Source organism: Alligator mississippiensis, chromosome 8, assembly GCF_030867095.1.
Source record: "Alligator mississippiensis isolate rAllMis1 chromosome 8, rAllMis1, whole genome shotgun sequence".
Classification (NCBI taxonomy): Eukaryota; Metazoa; Chordata; order Crocodylia; family Alligatoridae; genus Alligator; species Alligator mississippiensis.
In genome coordinates, this window is record NC_081831.1 from 22,610,275 (window position 1) to 22,625,752 (window position 15,478).

Here is a 15,478-nt window from a genome sequence, read left to right on the forward strand (position 1 = left end):
CCGCACTCCCCAACCCACCCCCCCTGGAGCCCCTGCTGGGCGCTGGGACCCCCCTGGTGCCCCTCCCCATGCCCCAGCACCCTCAGCTCAGCCATGTCCCCCCAGCGCCTCATGACCCTGAAGACGCCCACCCCTCCTGCCTTGTGCCTGCCAAACACATTCCACCTCTCCCAGCCAGCTCCTTCTCACTCCCCACCGCTGACGGGCACGCAGGAGCTGCCCCCCAGGGTCAGGGATTGGCGGGCACAGGCCCAAACCAGTGCCAAAATATGGGGAGGGGAGGGGGGAGGGTATTCATCCTCAGCCAAAACATGGCCAGCAGCAGAATGGAGAGAAAAGGTGGAGACACAACAAGCAGGGGAGGCGGCAGGCTGGGCTCTCAGCCCTGGGGCTGAGGGGGACCACAGAGGCTCCCCAAGGATAGGGGTAGGAGGGAAGGTGGAGGGGACAAGAGGGACCAAGTCGGGGTCAAACAGGGGAAGGGAGGAGAGAGACGGGTGAAGGGACAATATGGTTGGCAGGACCAAGCAGGCTGGACTCAGCAGATGGATAGACAAACAGACAGGGTTCTGTCCCCCACCCTGTGTGTGTGTCCCTGGGTTGGGGACAGCTCTCAGACACAGATTCCACATGGAGATGAGGCAGAGAAGAGGAGAGGTGGCCACTGGCCACAGGGAAGCCCAGCTGGCTTGTCACTACCCCACCAGACCCCACTTCCCTCTCAGAGCTGGGGGAGAGGCTGGATGTCTGGGCTCCCAGCCCCTCACCCCTCATGAATCCAGCCTCCGCTACACTAGCTCCAAGTGGAGCCAGCAGGCCAGGCGTGGGGCTGACACTGATGGACCCCAGAGGCACCTCCAGTCCGGGGCACTAGAGCGTGTGGGTGCCAGGCACTATCTGGGCACATGGGGAGGACACAAGGAGTTCATGAGTCGGCAGCCCAGCACTGCTGGGCTCCCCAGGGAGGGCCCAGGGTCCTTCCCAGCCCATGGGGGTCCCCAGCAAGTGCGCAGAATGGCAAAGCCTGCTGCAGGAAGACAGAGATACACACTACCAGGCAGCCATGGGCTGGAGGGGAAGAAGCCAGGAGAGCCAGGGCTGGCAGGGACAGCAACCCCCTTTCTCCATCAACTCCCCACAAAATATCAGCTGTCCCCAGGCCCAGCTACCAGTTCTGAGCCAAGCATCAGATCCAAAAGACACCCCCAATCACACCTCTCAATCCACATATGGCCCAGCTACCCCAGTACCTCAGTGCCAGCATCTGGCTCACAGGGACCCCCACACTCCCCTCAGCCTCCTGCCTCAGGAGCTATGAATCTGAGTCATGGGTATCCCTGACACCTGCTCCACCCTGAGAGCAGAGCGGTGGGCAATGCTGTCTGCAGCTGCCCCAATGCTCTGCTTGTGAACCAGCCAACAGGGCCACTGCCGCCCTGCCCTGTAACAAGGGGTAGAAAGGACAAAAGGGCCCCCGCTCCCCCTCGATAAGTCTCATGCCAACTGCAAATCGGGAGCCCCCTGGCCAGGAGCCCCCCCCCAGCCTGCAGGGCTGGGTCCTGGGGAGGGGAAGGGTGGCCCCCACGAGGATTCTGCCTGCTCCTGCCAGGGGCTGAATGTGCCACGAGAGCCATGGGGGGGCTTGGTTCACAGGGCTGTTTGGTGATTAAATGGCACCAGGATAGGGCCCAGGCAAAGAGGAGAGGGGTGGGGAGGGGAATCCCAAAGCCTAGCCCAAGGAGTAGGGTGCTTGGGCAGTGCCCCCCAGCCAAGAGTGGTGAAGGGGCTTCCAAGCCAGGAAGAACTCGGGCTTCCTGGTTCCCGGCTCTCGCCGCTAGCCCCTTGCCACCCTCCCAGACAGACCCAGTAAAATCCTGATCCTTAGTCTCCATCTGCTACTGCTAAATCTCACTCCCCTTCCAGAACTGGGCTAGAACCCAGGTGTCCTGGCTCCCTGCCCTCCCTGCTCAAATCACTAAGCTCCACTCCCTTCCTAATGCAGAGGATAGACCCTAGGCATGAGGGCTTCCAACCCCCACTGCTATAACTACTAGACCCCTTTGCTTGCTGACAAAGACATCCCCCTAACTGACACCATGCCATGTTTTTTGGGTTTTGTTTTGGGGTTTTTTGTTTGTTTGTTTGTTTTTGGGGGGGGCAGGAGCAGCTTCATCTCAAGGATCACAGGGCCCCAGGCACACCCACAGTGGAGGACAGCGCTATACGTACTGCTCAGTATGGGGGACAGCAGCAGGGGGACCCAGGGCAGGACACAGGGTCCCCCAGCCATGTGTGGCTGTCCACAGCCAGGCCTCCCATGGCCACAGAGCTAAGGCCACTGAGCTGCCATGACCAAGTGCCCAGAGATGTACTCACCTGCTCAGATCACCAGGGAATTCCTCCAGATGCGTATTTGAGCTGTTTGGGTGCCAGGAGGGTTCCTAAGCTGGGTCTGGCCCCATTCCCTCCCAGGGTAGAGGTTCCCTTTGGCTGCTACTGTGATCTGCGCTGGGGCGGGGGGGCTGAGAACTGGCCTTTGTTCCAAGTGTCACAGGGACACCCATGTGAGAGCTAAGTTGAAGCTAGACCCTCTGGCTCTCTTGATGCACACCTGGCAAAGGGTTTGAATGCCCTAGAATGTAACTGTCCCTGGCTCAGGGCTGAAGGGCACATCCCTCAATGAAGCCAAGCCAAGAGTGGGAAGCCGGGATCCCAGTGGCCCCATCATGGAAACTACCGCATAGATCAGGCACCTGCCTGTCAAATCAGGCACCTGGGGCAGGGGGCTGGTGCTCAGGACACCTATGTTCTATGCCCTCACCTCCACCTGCAACAGGCATGAGGAAACTGGGGCTTTCGGCAGGGCTGGTGGAAGAACACCAGGAGAGCCAGTGTGTTGGGGACCATGCAGGGATGCACACACTTATGCATTCACAGGCAGGTGGCTCTACCTGAGGGGAAGGAGAATTTCCTCTCTTAGCCAAAGCAGGTTGCACCCTCTGCAGTCTCCATGGGCTGCAGCCACATCTAACCAGAATCCTGAGCCCCAGGGCTGGGGGACAACTTATCTGCAGAGACAAGACCACACACACACACACACACACACACACACACACATCGTCTATGTCATTCATGCCGGCCCAGCTTCAGAGGCACCAACGAACCTGTGACCCACACATAGAGGAATGGATGTGTGGGAAATGGGTCTTGGTCTGAAAACAATTGCCCCAAATTCTCCTATGACCTGTGAGGGGTGGGCGAGGGAAGCGCCCAGTGCTGGCTTAGGCCCAAGAAAGCTAGAAAATTATTTGCCATAAATCAAGTCTCTGCTCCCACCCAATGATCAAGAGACTGAGAGGGAGCAGGAAACCTGCCCATGAAAAACTCCCCCGTTCCCACTGCCGGCCTGGCCAAAAGAAGTAGCTCACACCCAGAGCCCTGCCCAGAGACAGACTCGGCGCCTTCGCACACCAGATGCGAGAGCTGGGATTTCTCCCCCACCAGTCTTTCTGGGCTGTGAGGAGCAACGTTGCTCTGGGCTGTCACCCAAGGCAGCGGCGGGCAGCCTCGTTGGGCCACGGATTAGATGCGTGCATGGAGCTGCTCGCTGCTCCCCATGTTCCCAACTCCTCCCATCAAGCACACAAGGCTGCAAAATCACTCGCAAAAAATCAGAGGTTGGGGGGGGTAGAAATCTGTCGCTGTTAAAAGCCAAACAAAAGACCCCTCCTTTCCCCGCTTTTCCAGGAGGAATTGCATCGCCATCCAGCCTTTTCCAAGAAAGCTTTTTGTTCCCCATCAATTATTAATTATTCCCATCTCCCCCCCCCTCCCCCGCTGCCCCCCAAACTGTTTCAGGTCTCGTCAATAATTTAATTCCCTTAAAAAAAAACTGAACGGGGAAAAAGAACAAGAAAAAGGCGGACAAAGCCAGCAACTTTAACCCGAGCCGAAAGACAGAGGGAAACAAGATTTCAGTCCCCGAAGATACCAGCCCTTCTCCCCTGGCACTGGCAGGGTTTGAGACTGGGGCCTTTCCCCAGCTCTAGGACTCTCATTTTGGAAGCTCCATGCCAGTTTGGTTTAAGTTCCCAGGGGAGGGAGGTGGAAAACCCCAACTTGGATTTGACCTGGCCAAGGGCCCCAAGTGGGCAGCCAGGCCTGGGGTCCTTCCTGCCACTGCAGCAGCAACCTGACACTTGAAACAGCCTGCCTGGAAAGTTGGCTGGGTTTGCTACTGCTGGCAAGAGCGCCAGCCTGCTGGTCTGATAAGGATGGGGGAGAGTGTTACCAGCTGCATGGGCAAGCAGAGGAGCGCAAACAGCTGCAGCAGCGCCTGAGAGCTGTCTCAGCCGGGAGAAGGCCCCATTCACACCTCTGGAGTTTGCAGACACTGCCTGACCTGGCTGGGCACATGGCTAACACATGGAGAATGGATGCGAGCCATCGGCTCCAGGACAACAATTCTCCCTACCCCCAAGCCCCTGGAGAAGGAAGGTTTTCTCTGGAGCACTGTTTCTCTCTCTGCAGAGGGAAGGAAAGCAGAAGTGTGTTGAGTGAGGCTTGAGCTGAAGTTTGGGAGAGTGTAAGTCACCCTGACTTAATACACTTGGGTGGAGGTTAGACTCCAGGAACCAGGGCCTGGCCACAGCTCCATGAGGGACTCACTACAACTGGGGAATGAAGCTTGGGCAGGAAGGGGACGTCGGCAGCGTCAGAGCCCAGAGGTTCCAGACCAGGGTGTGTCCCAAGGATGCATCTTGCCTCGGCCAGAGCTTGGCCACTGAACCAAGCCAGGGGCCAGGGCTGCGATGTGGACCAACAGCGGCTGGGATAAGCTGGGGACTTTTTGACGTAGTTTGCATCCACCAGGGACCATGACCTCATTCTGGATAAACGAGTTATTTGGAGAACCGGAGCTCAAATAAACAAGCTTGCAGTGCGAAGATTACACACACACACACACACGCACGCACATGCTGTGGCCAGATGAATGTGCATGAAACAGAACACACAATAGTGACCAGTCTGTTTCCAAATGAATCTCTGACCTATAGTGTGCCTGGCTCTGTTTGTGAGAAAGGCCATGTAAGGAAAGTCAAAACCACTTCTCTCTAAATATTATATTATATTATATTATATTATATTATATTATATTATATTATATTATATTATTGCATGCATATTTGTACATTCTGTGCGATGTATAGATATGCACAGATGCACACGCACACAAATATACACTTACATATAGGTTCATCATATGCATGTGTGTGTAAACTTCATGTGGCTCAATGCTCAAACATATTGCATCTCAAATGTATTATATTTTATATTACAGGTACAGATTTATAACATATAATATGCACATAGGTAGACTTAATCATGATATTATCTCATATCAATATATATGTATACGAGGTATTTACTTTATGCACTTCCCATTATGCAATTGCATCCCTATCTCTACATGCTAAGGACACACATCATACACATATGTATGTGCACAGTTACATCAATATAAGGTGACAACTATATCATTATATACACCCACATGCCCTCTTTGGGCAAGGTATTTCATATACACACATGCTTGATTGTATCCTAGGCGCATGTATCCAGGCCAGGCATCTCTCGCAGACACAAAATGTGCAAAGACACCGAGAGATTTTATAGATTCACACCACCAAAAACCAGGTTTGGTTTCCAGCTCACCCTGGAGTCCCTCCAACTTGGTGGGGAGAGAGGTGTAGTGTGGAGCACATCGCTCACACACCGACCCACCAGGTCGGTGTCTCTAACCCATCCCGACAGAAAGACCCCCATGCTACAAGCACAGATATGAGCTGCGGGTAGCCACATGCCCCTTCTTCCAGGTCAAAGCTGGGCACTCAGGCCCAAGCCCAGCCATCTCGTTCTGACTTCGCCAAGAGTTTCCCCCTTGAGTCAAAGCCACAAAAATTTCAGCAGGACACAAAACTAGGATTGAAGCCGGAATGAAATCCCTCACCCTTGAGGCTCAGAAAACACTGGCCTTTCGCTTGTCACCAGCTCTGCAGCTGAGCTCAGCTGAGCCAGTCTTCGAAGAAGGACCCGGGCAGCTACAAGAGAGCACAGCTTGTCATTCTTAGAACATGCATCCCTACAGGAGGGAAATCCTCCAGAGACAAACCAGCACCAGCCTACGTACACCAGTATATAAAGATCATCTGCACCGCTAAAGACATGTGTATGGCAAAAATTAGTGCCTCTGATTTGTCTGTGTAACATGCCTGTCAAATATGAACCATCTCTAGATTTCCTGGACACATCTGTAGCTTATGCAGGCCCCCAAAAAACTCCAACTGTCCTGAGTGGCTAACTTCTCATTTTATGAACCAGTGCTCCTTCAAAAAAAAAAAAGAAAAAGAAAAGAAAGAAATAGGCAGTGCGTGTTTTCCTATAGAACTGGGAAACTAAATCCCAGGGCCCAGAGCAAATTAAAAAAAAATAACCCCAAAAAAGGTCTTTCCCAGGAAAGTTTACACATACACAAAATTAAAAAATAAAGACCAAGTGAAAACTCAGCAGAGGGGAAAAATTCAGCTCAATGGGACTTTTTCATTTCTTCTATTTGGAAAAAAAAAATTTGTTCAGCCAAGGGGAAAGAAGAAAAAAAAGCCAGAAGCCTATTTCTCCGGCCAGGGACTGTGGCTGGGATGAGAATGGAAAGTTGTTTACGGCTTGTAATTAAGTTTCTATTGATAGCCCCAAACTGTGAAAGTTTATAAATATCTTAATGAATTGTTTGTAAACTCACCTGAATATACTCATCAACACTGCATAAATGTTTAGATAGAGGCATTGCTAATTCCACTCTCTCTCCTTTCTCTCTCTATTGTTTCATTTTAGAGATATAATATTTTCACCCTTGATCCCTCCTCCCCCACCCCTCCAACATTTGTATTCCCTCCATTCTCAGCTATTTTTCTTCATTCTGACTTCCCCTTCAATCCTCCCTTTGCTGTGCTCTTGCCGACACATTTTTCTAGAAAGCCCGCTGGCAAAAGTCCCACTGACTCGAGCGGGTCCCGCCGGCAGCTAAAATAAGTTGTTACTGCGTTGATTCGGGGAGGAGGGGAAGAGGTCTTGGAATAAAAAAAGAATTTCAGATGGGCTTGGGTAGCTCATTTTGCTCTAAAAACCAGAGGGAACCAAGAGGGAATAGGCCGGCCGGCAGGGCTGGATGCAAAATATTTAATAGAAACATTTCCAGTGGGGCCGGGCTGCTTGGAAAAGCAGGCAAAATCTTACTAGGATTTCTAGTAACTCCTCCAAGGCTCGGGTGCTAGCAAGCAGTCTGGGCTTGTGCTGGGGAAGCCGCCAGGAAAGCTCAGCACCTATTTTTTATCTACAGAATCCAGCCACCCGCCCCAGGAAGAGGGTAAAAAGGTATCGAAGGCTTCAACTCTCCTCCCGCCGCCCCTCGACATCCTGCTATATAAAACCCATTAAGGACTGGAAGGCTGGAATGGAGGGGCCACAACAGGGAAGGAGATGGATTGATTTTCCATCAGCAGAGCAAGGGAATTTAATATATAGCAATGGTTTTTTTTACATAAAAATATCTTCTGAACCACTTCCAGGCGCACAATGTAGCTCCCCGCCACTGGCCCCACTCTCTTGCTGTCCAAGCCCAGGGCTCATTGAGTGCCCCTCGCTTGAAGGTGGCGGAGTCCCGCCAACCACAGACCTGTCCTGAATCCCCAAAGTTGAAAAAAACTCACACTGCGAAGGGGGAGGAAAGCAGCCCGGTTGGTTAAGTAAATTGGATTTGGAATGTGTGACTAATAATTGCTTTAATGTATGCCATGTATAGCGCGGGTGTATTATACACATGTGAGTGACACGCTTCCCCCTAGATTAGACTCATTTTATGTAATAGGTTCAGGGAGCATGATTATATATATTAGCGTGAGGGGAACAATGCCCAGCCCTGGAAAATAAGGCCCAACTCTTTCGGGTGTCCCCCCTTTCACGCCAGGCCCCTCTGTAGAATTGCACTGGGCACCGAAACACGACTTGAAAATGCAGGCCCACGCATTGATGTACAGACCCCAATAACACCTCTACTAAGCATGCACACACACATCCTACACATGTTTTATCAGTGCATGGCTCTATTTATATGATATAGACATATAGGACAGATGTGCAGTGTGCAGAGGTGACTGCATTATTATTTATATTGGTAAGACAGGATGATACAGCTATATGCTAGCCAGATTATAAACCAACCCATTTTAACCACAGGTATATTATGTATACGGGATTACACTTTATATTCACACATACACACTATATGTATGCATATATTCACACACATAAATGTATGGATTAATGCATTATATATGTGCATGTGCACTAATTAAATAAGATTATGTTTTATATTCATACATACATATGTTCATAGTCTATGCTAACCTGTATATACACTATGCATGTTTATAATGTGGGTTGATATAAATATGGACATTTTTATAGATAAATATGTATGCACGTGTGTGCACACACACACATTTTTTATATAGTGTGAATATTAAATATAATTGCATATAATTAGTACACACATATATAATATATGTCTATACTCTATACAAATCCATATATATATATATAGAGAGAGAGAGAGAGAGAGTGTGTATGCATATAAAATAGAATCCTATAGAAATAGTATAAAAACACAACATGGGCTGGAATATAAAATACATAGTATACAGTATCACACATCCATTCATACCTGAGTCTACATATGTAATTATACTATTGTTATAGACCCACAGTAAAATAATCATACATATATACCATGCACTTTATAATATGTAAATATAAATGTAGGCCCAGATATTACTGTATGTGATTTAATTGTAATATTATGTCTTTATGATACTAAATATACTATATAAATTCATTAGTTACAAACCTATATTATATACTTTGTATATAATATGTTGATTTATTATATGTATCATATAATAGAATAAATAAATATATGTGGGCATGAGTGTGTATGCAAACCCATATTACATACAATGTGTGTAGTTTGTATATGTGATAATACTGCATACAAAAGCTAGAAATACTACACAGAGGCCCAAGGCCCATATACAGAATGTACACACATAATATGTGGATCTGTTTATAATATATGGTGGGTGCATCTGTAATATGAAGTAGATAGACATGCATATCATATCAAATTATTTATACACGCACACACGCAGACTAACCGCATATAAAAACAGTATTGATTACATTTGCCTAATCACACTGTAGCACATGTGGCATGGCACTAGATATCTAAAACACACACGCACACTTGTTATATTGTTGGTAAGACGCACATTCAAAAACAGGCATATTCATTACTGCATGCACACACTGCCATGTGTGTATGTGCACACGTGTGCATGCATGTGCCTCCACGAAAAAAGGCCAACATTCAGTACAACTGGCTCTGTCATGTTCCAGAGGGCACAGCACCACTGCAGGTAATCATGGGCCGAAATGTTGCTTCAACCCAGCCAAGCCTACCCCTGGTGCCTGCCCCCACTTCTGCCCCAGAGGCCCTAGCTAGTAATTTCACACTGGTGAGTAAAAGGACAACTGGGGTGACTTAGCAGCACCAAACAAAAGGCAGGGGGAGCCTTTGGAATGATGGAAAGAAATTTGGTGAGCCCAACAGCGGGTGCCCCTGCGAGCACACCCCTGCCCCTGACAATACAACCCACACTTGGACAGCGCATGCCCCTTCAAATGTCTGTGGGACCCCTACCACCACTGCTTGAAACCCTGATCACTTCCATTCCAGCCCCAAGGCTGCTATACAACCCCAGGCCTGCCCTACCACTACTGAATTCTTGCCTCTAATCCCTCTCGATCCAAAGGGACAGCAGCGTGAGGGCAGAGGAGCCCCTGGCATGGGGTTGGGGTAGAGGATGTAGGATTGGGCCCTCCAAAAAATTTAAACAACCCAATTCTAAGCCTCTTCTCGGCCTGGTACACAGGCCAAGACTGGGGCTGCCCCTCAAGCTGGGAATGAGCGGGACTGCTCCAGCAGCTGAGGTTAGACAAGGCTCAGTCTTCAAAGGCTAATAAGAGGGGGAAGAAGAAACCCCAGGCCAAACCTTTGCTGGGAAAACCAGATCAAAAGCAAGAGGCTGAGAAAGAAAAAGAGGTGGGGGGCAGCAAATGTGCCAGGCTGGTTTTAATTCACCGGGCACAGACAAGGGGCAGCTCCAAGAGCGCAGGCCTGGCTTTCCTTCCCAGAGGCAGAAATGAAAGTGTTCTCTGCAGCCTGGCAGCTACCCAAGGCCAGGACAGCCAGCCAGGAAAACAAACAGCCAGGGGAAGATCTCCCCCAGAAATGGCCCGAACTACCCCAGCTGGAAAGGGAAGGTGCTGGGAAAGTAGGGCCTGGAAAAACTGTGGCAAGAGCTGTCCCCGATCCCCAGCTCTGTGGCCAGAGTGAAAGCCAGGTGGGCAGCACCAAGGGACAGCTCACTCCCAACAGAGCTGGCTACGGCCTAATGCAGCTCAGGTATATAGCGATGAATAAATAAAAGCACTGATGCTGGGGAGACAGAGAGAAGCATGGGCCTGGACACTAGAACCGTTCAGCTGAAGCCTGCACCACTGCAGACAGCGACGAGTTTGGGGCAGGATGGACGGGGTGGAAATTATGAAGTAAAACCTAACAGCAAAACTCCTCCCAAGGAAAAGAGGATTCCTTCCTAATTAATGGAGCCTTGTTAAATCTGTCCGCAATCGGCTATTATCTTTTTACTATTTTTTTCTGTCCTGGGCCCACTGCGTTTGCCTGTTTTTCTTCATCCCTTTTCTGTCTCATCCAGCATTGCCTTATAGCCACAGGACAGACGTGCCTATACGTGCCCTGGCCCTGCCATTGCCACCATGTTAGGATTGTTTTATTAGGAGCTATTGGTTTTTAATTGTTCTCTTGGCACCCCGGAACATAGCGGCAGGGGGGCGGGGAGGGGGGGAGATGCCTTTATAAATGAAATTAATATCATTAACAAGGCTGCTGGGGCACAATAGGAGCCTCTTACGCATAACAGAGAAACATAAGCCATCCCGTCGGCGATACGGGAGGAAGCACAATAAATCACGGCATAACTGGAACAGGCCTGCATTCTAGCAACAGCCAGAAGACTCCATGTATCGCATGGGTTATATATATGCACACACCGGTGGTGAGCTGCATCGCCCACTCACAAGGGCATGAGAATCACGTATTCTAGATGCACATGTACTGGCCAGGCATGGTGCTGATGTGATACAAATGACTGAAACACCCACACGCTATATTATATTATATTATATTATATTATATTATATTATATTATACATTGCATTTACTGTGCTGTGAAACAGAAGTGGCACTTAAGATATATATTATATACGTATGTATGTATATACATATATTTTATCTATATATACAGCAACACAAGCTTTTAAGTATAGAACTATGAGATGTGTGTATGTTACACCCAAGAAAAATAAGAGGCTTTATCTTTTATTTATACAAATATATCTATATAGATATTTTTGTAGCTATATATTTATAGAGATATAACTCCCATGCACTATTGTATTATCCATCCATCTATATGTGTGTAGACAGATAGATAAATATGTATAGAGAGAGAATATGCAGTCTCTCAGATATAATGCATACGCACATGCACGCATATGCGCACGCATACACACACACGTAAATATGTACAAACTACCTATTACTTAGATAAAGAACTAAATTTGCCCAACCAGTAATAACATTACAGCAGTCCCATTTCTCCTGCTTCCACCAACCAAATACTGCTGGGATCTAGAACTAAGAAATGTAGAAATATAAAAAATATATAGCTAAGTCCATGGAAGACTCAGATTCTGTACGTGCACACATCTCTAGATGCATACGTTATACCAAAGGGAATGCTCTGCATTATCTAAGTGTCTCATACCTTGGGTACAGCTCACAGATGCATGTATATACAAACGTGCAGTACCTACGAGACATATTTATGGAAAGGTTTTCCTGTAAGAATAAGCAAAGGTTCCTTATTTCTATGCCTCCATGTACCTGGCAGCTGCTTATTCATTACTAAGCTGCCGTTACTGTCTCCGGAGTAACTTGCAAAACTTAGAAACTATGCTCCAAAAAGCAGAGGCCCAGCTTTCTAAGAACTGTGCTGTCAGCACCTAGGAGGGAAATATGCAATGGTTTATTTGCCCTGTCCTCAAAGCAGGTCAACTGCCGTGAGCCCGCACTAGCCCATAATCAATAATCACGATAATTCAAGCCGGCGCTATCCAGTACGCCTCTGTGAAGAAACCAGCCAGCACTGAAATGCCTGAAGCCCCGTTTTCCCTGCATCCCCCCAAATGCACAAATCACCTCGCAAAGGTTTTTATGCCATGCGCTGCAAAGCAGTGAAAAACCACAGAAATTACGGCCAATTATAAAGCTCCGTCTCTGTCAAACCTCAAAAAGGCCAACATGGGCAAAAAAGAAAAGGGGGAAAAATACATATAATTAAAAAAAACCTCCTTGCTAAAAAACCAACACTCCTTCCTAATTGTGGGTGCTGCTCACATACATTTATTTACTTGGCTACTTAGTCAAGCAAAAGCAATTTAAAACAATAAAGGGGCAGTGAGATTTTAGAAGCCTGCAATGGACGCTGCTATTTTGCAAAGCGAATAAAAGCAGGGAGGTTTGTCCTGAAGAGGAAAACCAATGGCTAATCTGCAAAGATTTTTTTAAAATGATAATGAAAAGATGGTAAAAATGCTCAGAATTGGCCTTTTATTAATTAAAAAAATGTAAATTAAAGGGCAAAAATTAAGCTCCTTTCATTAAAAAAAAAAAAAGGAAAATAATTCACGCCAAGCAGGTTTTCTTCACAACCTAAAAAAAACCCTCCTGAAATATTCTCTAGGAGGAGGCTGGGCTCTAACTCATTGCCTGACAACTTCGCTCTCTTGCATTTTTAAAGAAAACTTGCTCCAGTCCCTCGACCCCTCTTCCCCCTTGTCCCTAGGAAATATTCCATCAGAGAGGACCGGGATTAGCAGGAGCTGCGGGGCTGGCTTGAAGCTGAGCAGTTCTTCCTTTCTGAGAAGCTTAATTTAAAAACAATTCCCCCACCCGCTCTCTAATGCCACAAGGGCTCTGGGACAGAGTTGGGGCTGGAGGTTTTTTCAGCAAACTCAAAAGCAAAAGTGCTTTTGCTTCCCTGAGCCTTTGCCATGCTGCTTTTGGGATGGGGAATGATATCCATATACCCCCCAAAATGGAAAAGGATTTCCCTTTTTAGTCCATCTTAACACCCTGCAAAATAGGCTACCTGTTCCAAATACATAACCTCAACCCTAGGAGCTGCTAAAATGCCAGCACTTGCTTTAATTTTCACTCATTAGATTATAAAGAGGGTTATTGTTGTTGTTGTTATTATTATTATTATTAATAATAATAATAATGATAATAATAATTTTAAGAGAGTTACAAAATAATTTTTCTTCTGCCTCCAAACAGAATCTCTCCGTCTTTGCTCACAAATGTCACAAACTTCCAGCTAACCACCCCAACCAACCAAGCTAATTATGTGCAGTGACTTGTCTGAAAACTCTGAGCTGCAAAGTTAAGGCATCTCAGTCTCTTGCTTTTAAAATATAATAATAAAAAAAAATCCCCTGATTGAATGAAGAGCAAAATCCAACACTACTTTGCTCTCCAGATTTGTGGGCTGAGCAAGGAAGAGGAGGGCAAACAGGGGGAGTATGGACTGTTTCCCAAGGCAGATCATCCACAACAGACTCCAAAAGGGACAAACTTTAAGGCATTTTCTTATCTTTTCCCCCCTCTCCTGCTTGGTTCCAAATACTGCAAAGGTCCCTGTCTTTTTGTCTCCTTTTCTCTTGGCAGCTTGTAACATTTCAGCTCTTTCCCAGCTTGGATCAAGGCACAAAGCCCCAGCAACACGGCTCAAATAATAATGAAAAAAAAAAGGACTTCTGCAAACTCTTCCCACAGCCCCCCTCGCTTGCACCAAACCCCCTTGACTTGCAGGTCGCACTTTCTGCAACTCCCTCTTCCCCCCGAGCACAAGGAAACCCCCTGGCTTTTCCCCCCTTCTTTCGTTTTTCTTTTTAAAGTTCTGGTTCCTGCAGAAGCAAAACTTTTCCAGCAAGGAGACAGAGGAGGTGAAAAAAAAGCAATGGGGGAAAAAAATAATAAATCTCCCCTACCTGCCCCCGAGAAGCGAGAGCCAAGGAGCAGGCACAGGAGGGGGAAACAGTAAGAAAGCTTTGGTTTGATCCTGGATTTGGAGAGGGGAGGATATAGCTGTGTTCCACAGCAGAGGACAAGGCTGGCTTGGCTTTGCCTCTCCTCCCCTCCTTGGAAAAGAAAAGATCTCAGTTCCTTGCATCTGTAGACACCAGAGGCAGGGAACTCCCCAGCAGCTTGATGCCAGAGACAGCAAGGGGGGGGATTAAAAAAACCAAACCCACCCACCCAAGTGTGCCCCAGCAAAGGCCACTATTAACACCCCTCCTTCAAAGTTTGCCCTGCTCCCCCCCACACAGTTTCCAAACCAAACTTGCAAGCCCCAGCCCTGCCCTGCCTTGCAGCCTCCTCTTTCTCTCTTTTTTCCTTTCTTTTTTCCCCTCTTTTTCCTTTCTTTTTTTTATTTTCCCAATAAATTTGGGAGAAGCGCCATTTTCTAAACTCCTAAACCCATGTGCAGTGAATATAACAAAGACCTTGGAAAGATGCCATCAAACCCTCTCTCTGTGCAGAGAGAGGGAGAGAGAGGGGAAGAATTTTTGTTTCCAACAAAACCGCACGGAGACAGAAATAATCCTCGGAGCGGCACCAACAACACCGACTTTGTGCCGGGCGAGGGGAAGGGGAGAGAGGGGGGGAATGAAGGAGGAGAAGAAACCCAAGAAGAGAGGGGAGAGAGGGAAAGGGAAAGAGAGAGAGAGAGAGAGGGAGGGAGGGCAGGAGGCAGCAGCCCGGCTGCGGATGGATGCGGGGGAAAGGCGGTGGGGCGGGGGCTCTGTTACCTGGGTCAGGCAGTAGGGGGAATACATGGTTATTTGGGGAGGGCCGATGTTGCGCCACCGTGTGTCACCCGGAGCCCGGCTGGGGGAGCCGCCGCATCGCTAGCGCCGCCGGCAGAGAGGCTCCCGCGCCGCGCCGCGCCGTGACCCCGCCTCGGAGCGCTGAAAGTGAAAGTTTAGACAAAGTTTGGAACCGAGGAGACTTTTGCCTGGAGAAAGCGGCAAGCTCCCTCCCACCGCCCGCCCCGCCCCGCGCGGGACCGAGGAGTCCGGGGCGTGCACGCACACGCACGCACACACACACACAACACGGGCGGCGGGGGCACACGCATGGAACCCAGGCGTCCGA

The 15,478-nt window shown here is 48.5% G+C and overlaps 1 protein-coding gene across 11 annotated transcripts in view; it reads right to left on the reverse strand.

Annotated features, from left to right (window-relative positions):
- NFIX (nuclear factor I X) overlaps nt 1-15,478 on the reverse strand; it is an 80,400-nt gene that overhangs the window by 53,600 nt on the left and 11,322 nt on the right. For 9 of the 11 annotated variants that reach the window (XM_059732256.1, XM_059732250.1, XM_059732253.1 and 6 more), the window contains one exon: nt 15,133-15,291. The exons of 1 other annotated variant lie outside the window; for it this stretch is intronic. In XM_059732256.1, coding sequence (XP_059588239.1) covers nt 15,133-15,159 — 27 coding nt within the window. In that variant the 5' untranslated portion in view covers nt 15,160-15,291. Of the gene's footprint in view, nt 1-14,310; nt 14,429-15,132; nt 15,292-15,478 lie in introns of those variants that run through there. One more of the 11 variants, XM_059732260.1, reaches the window with a different exon arrangement.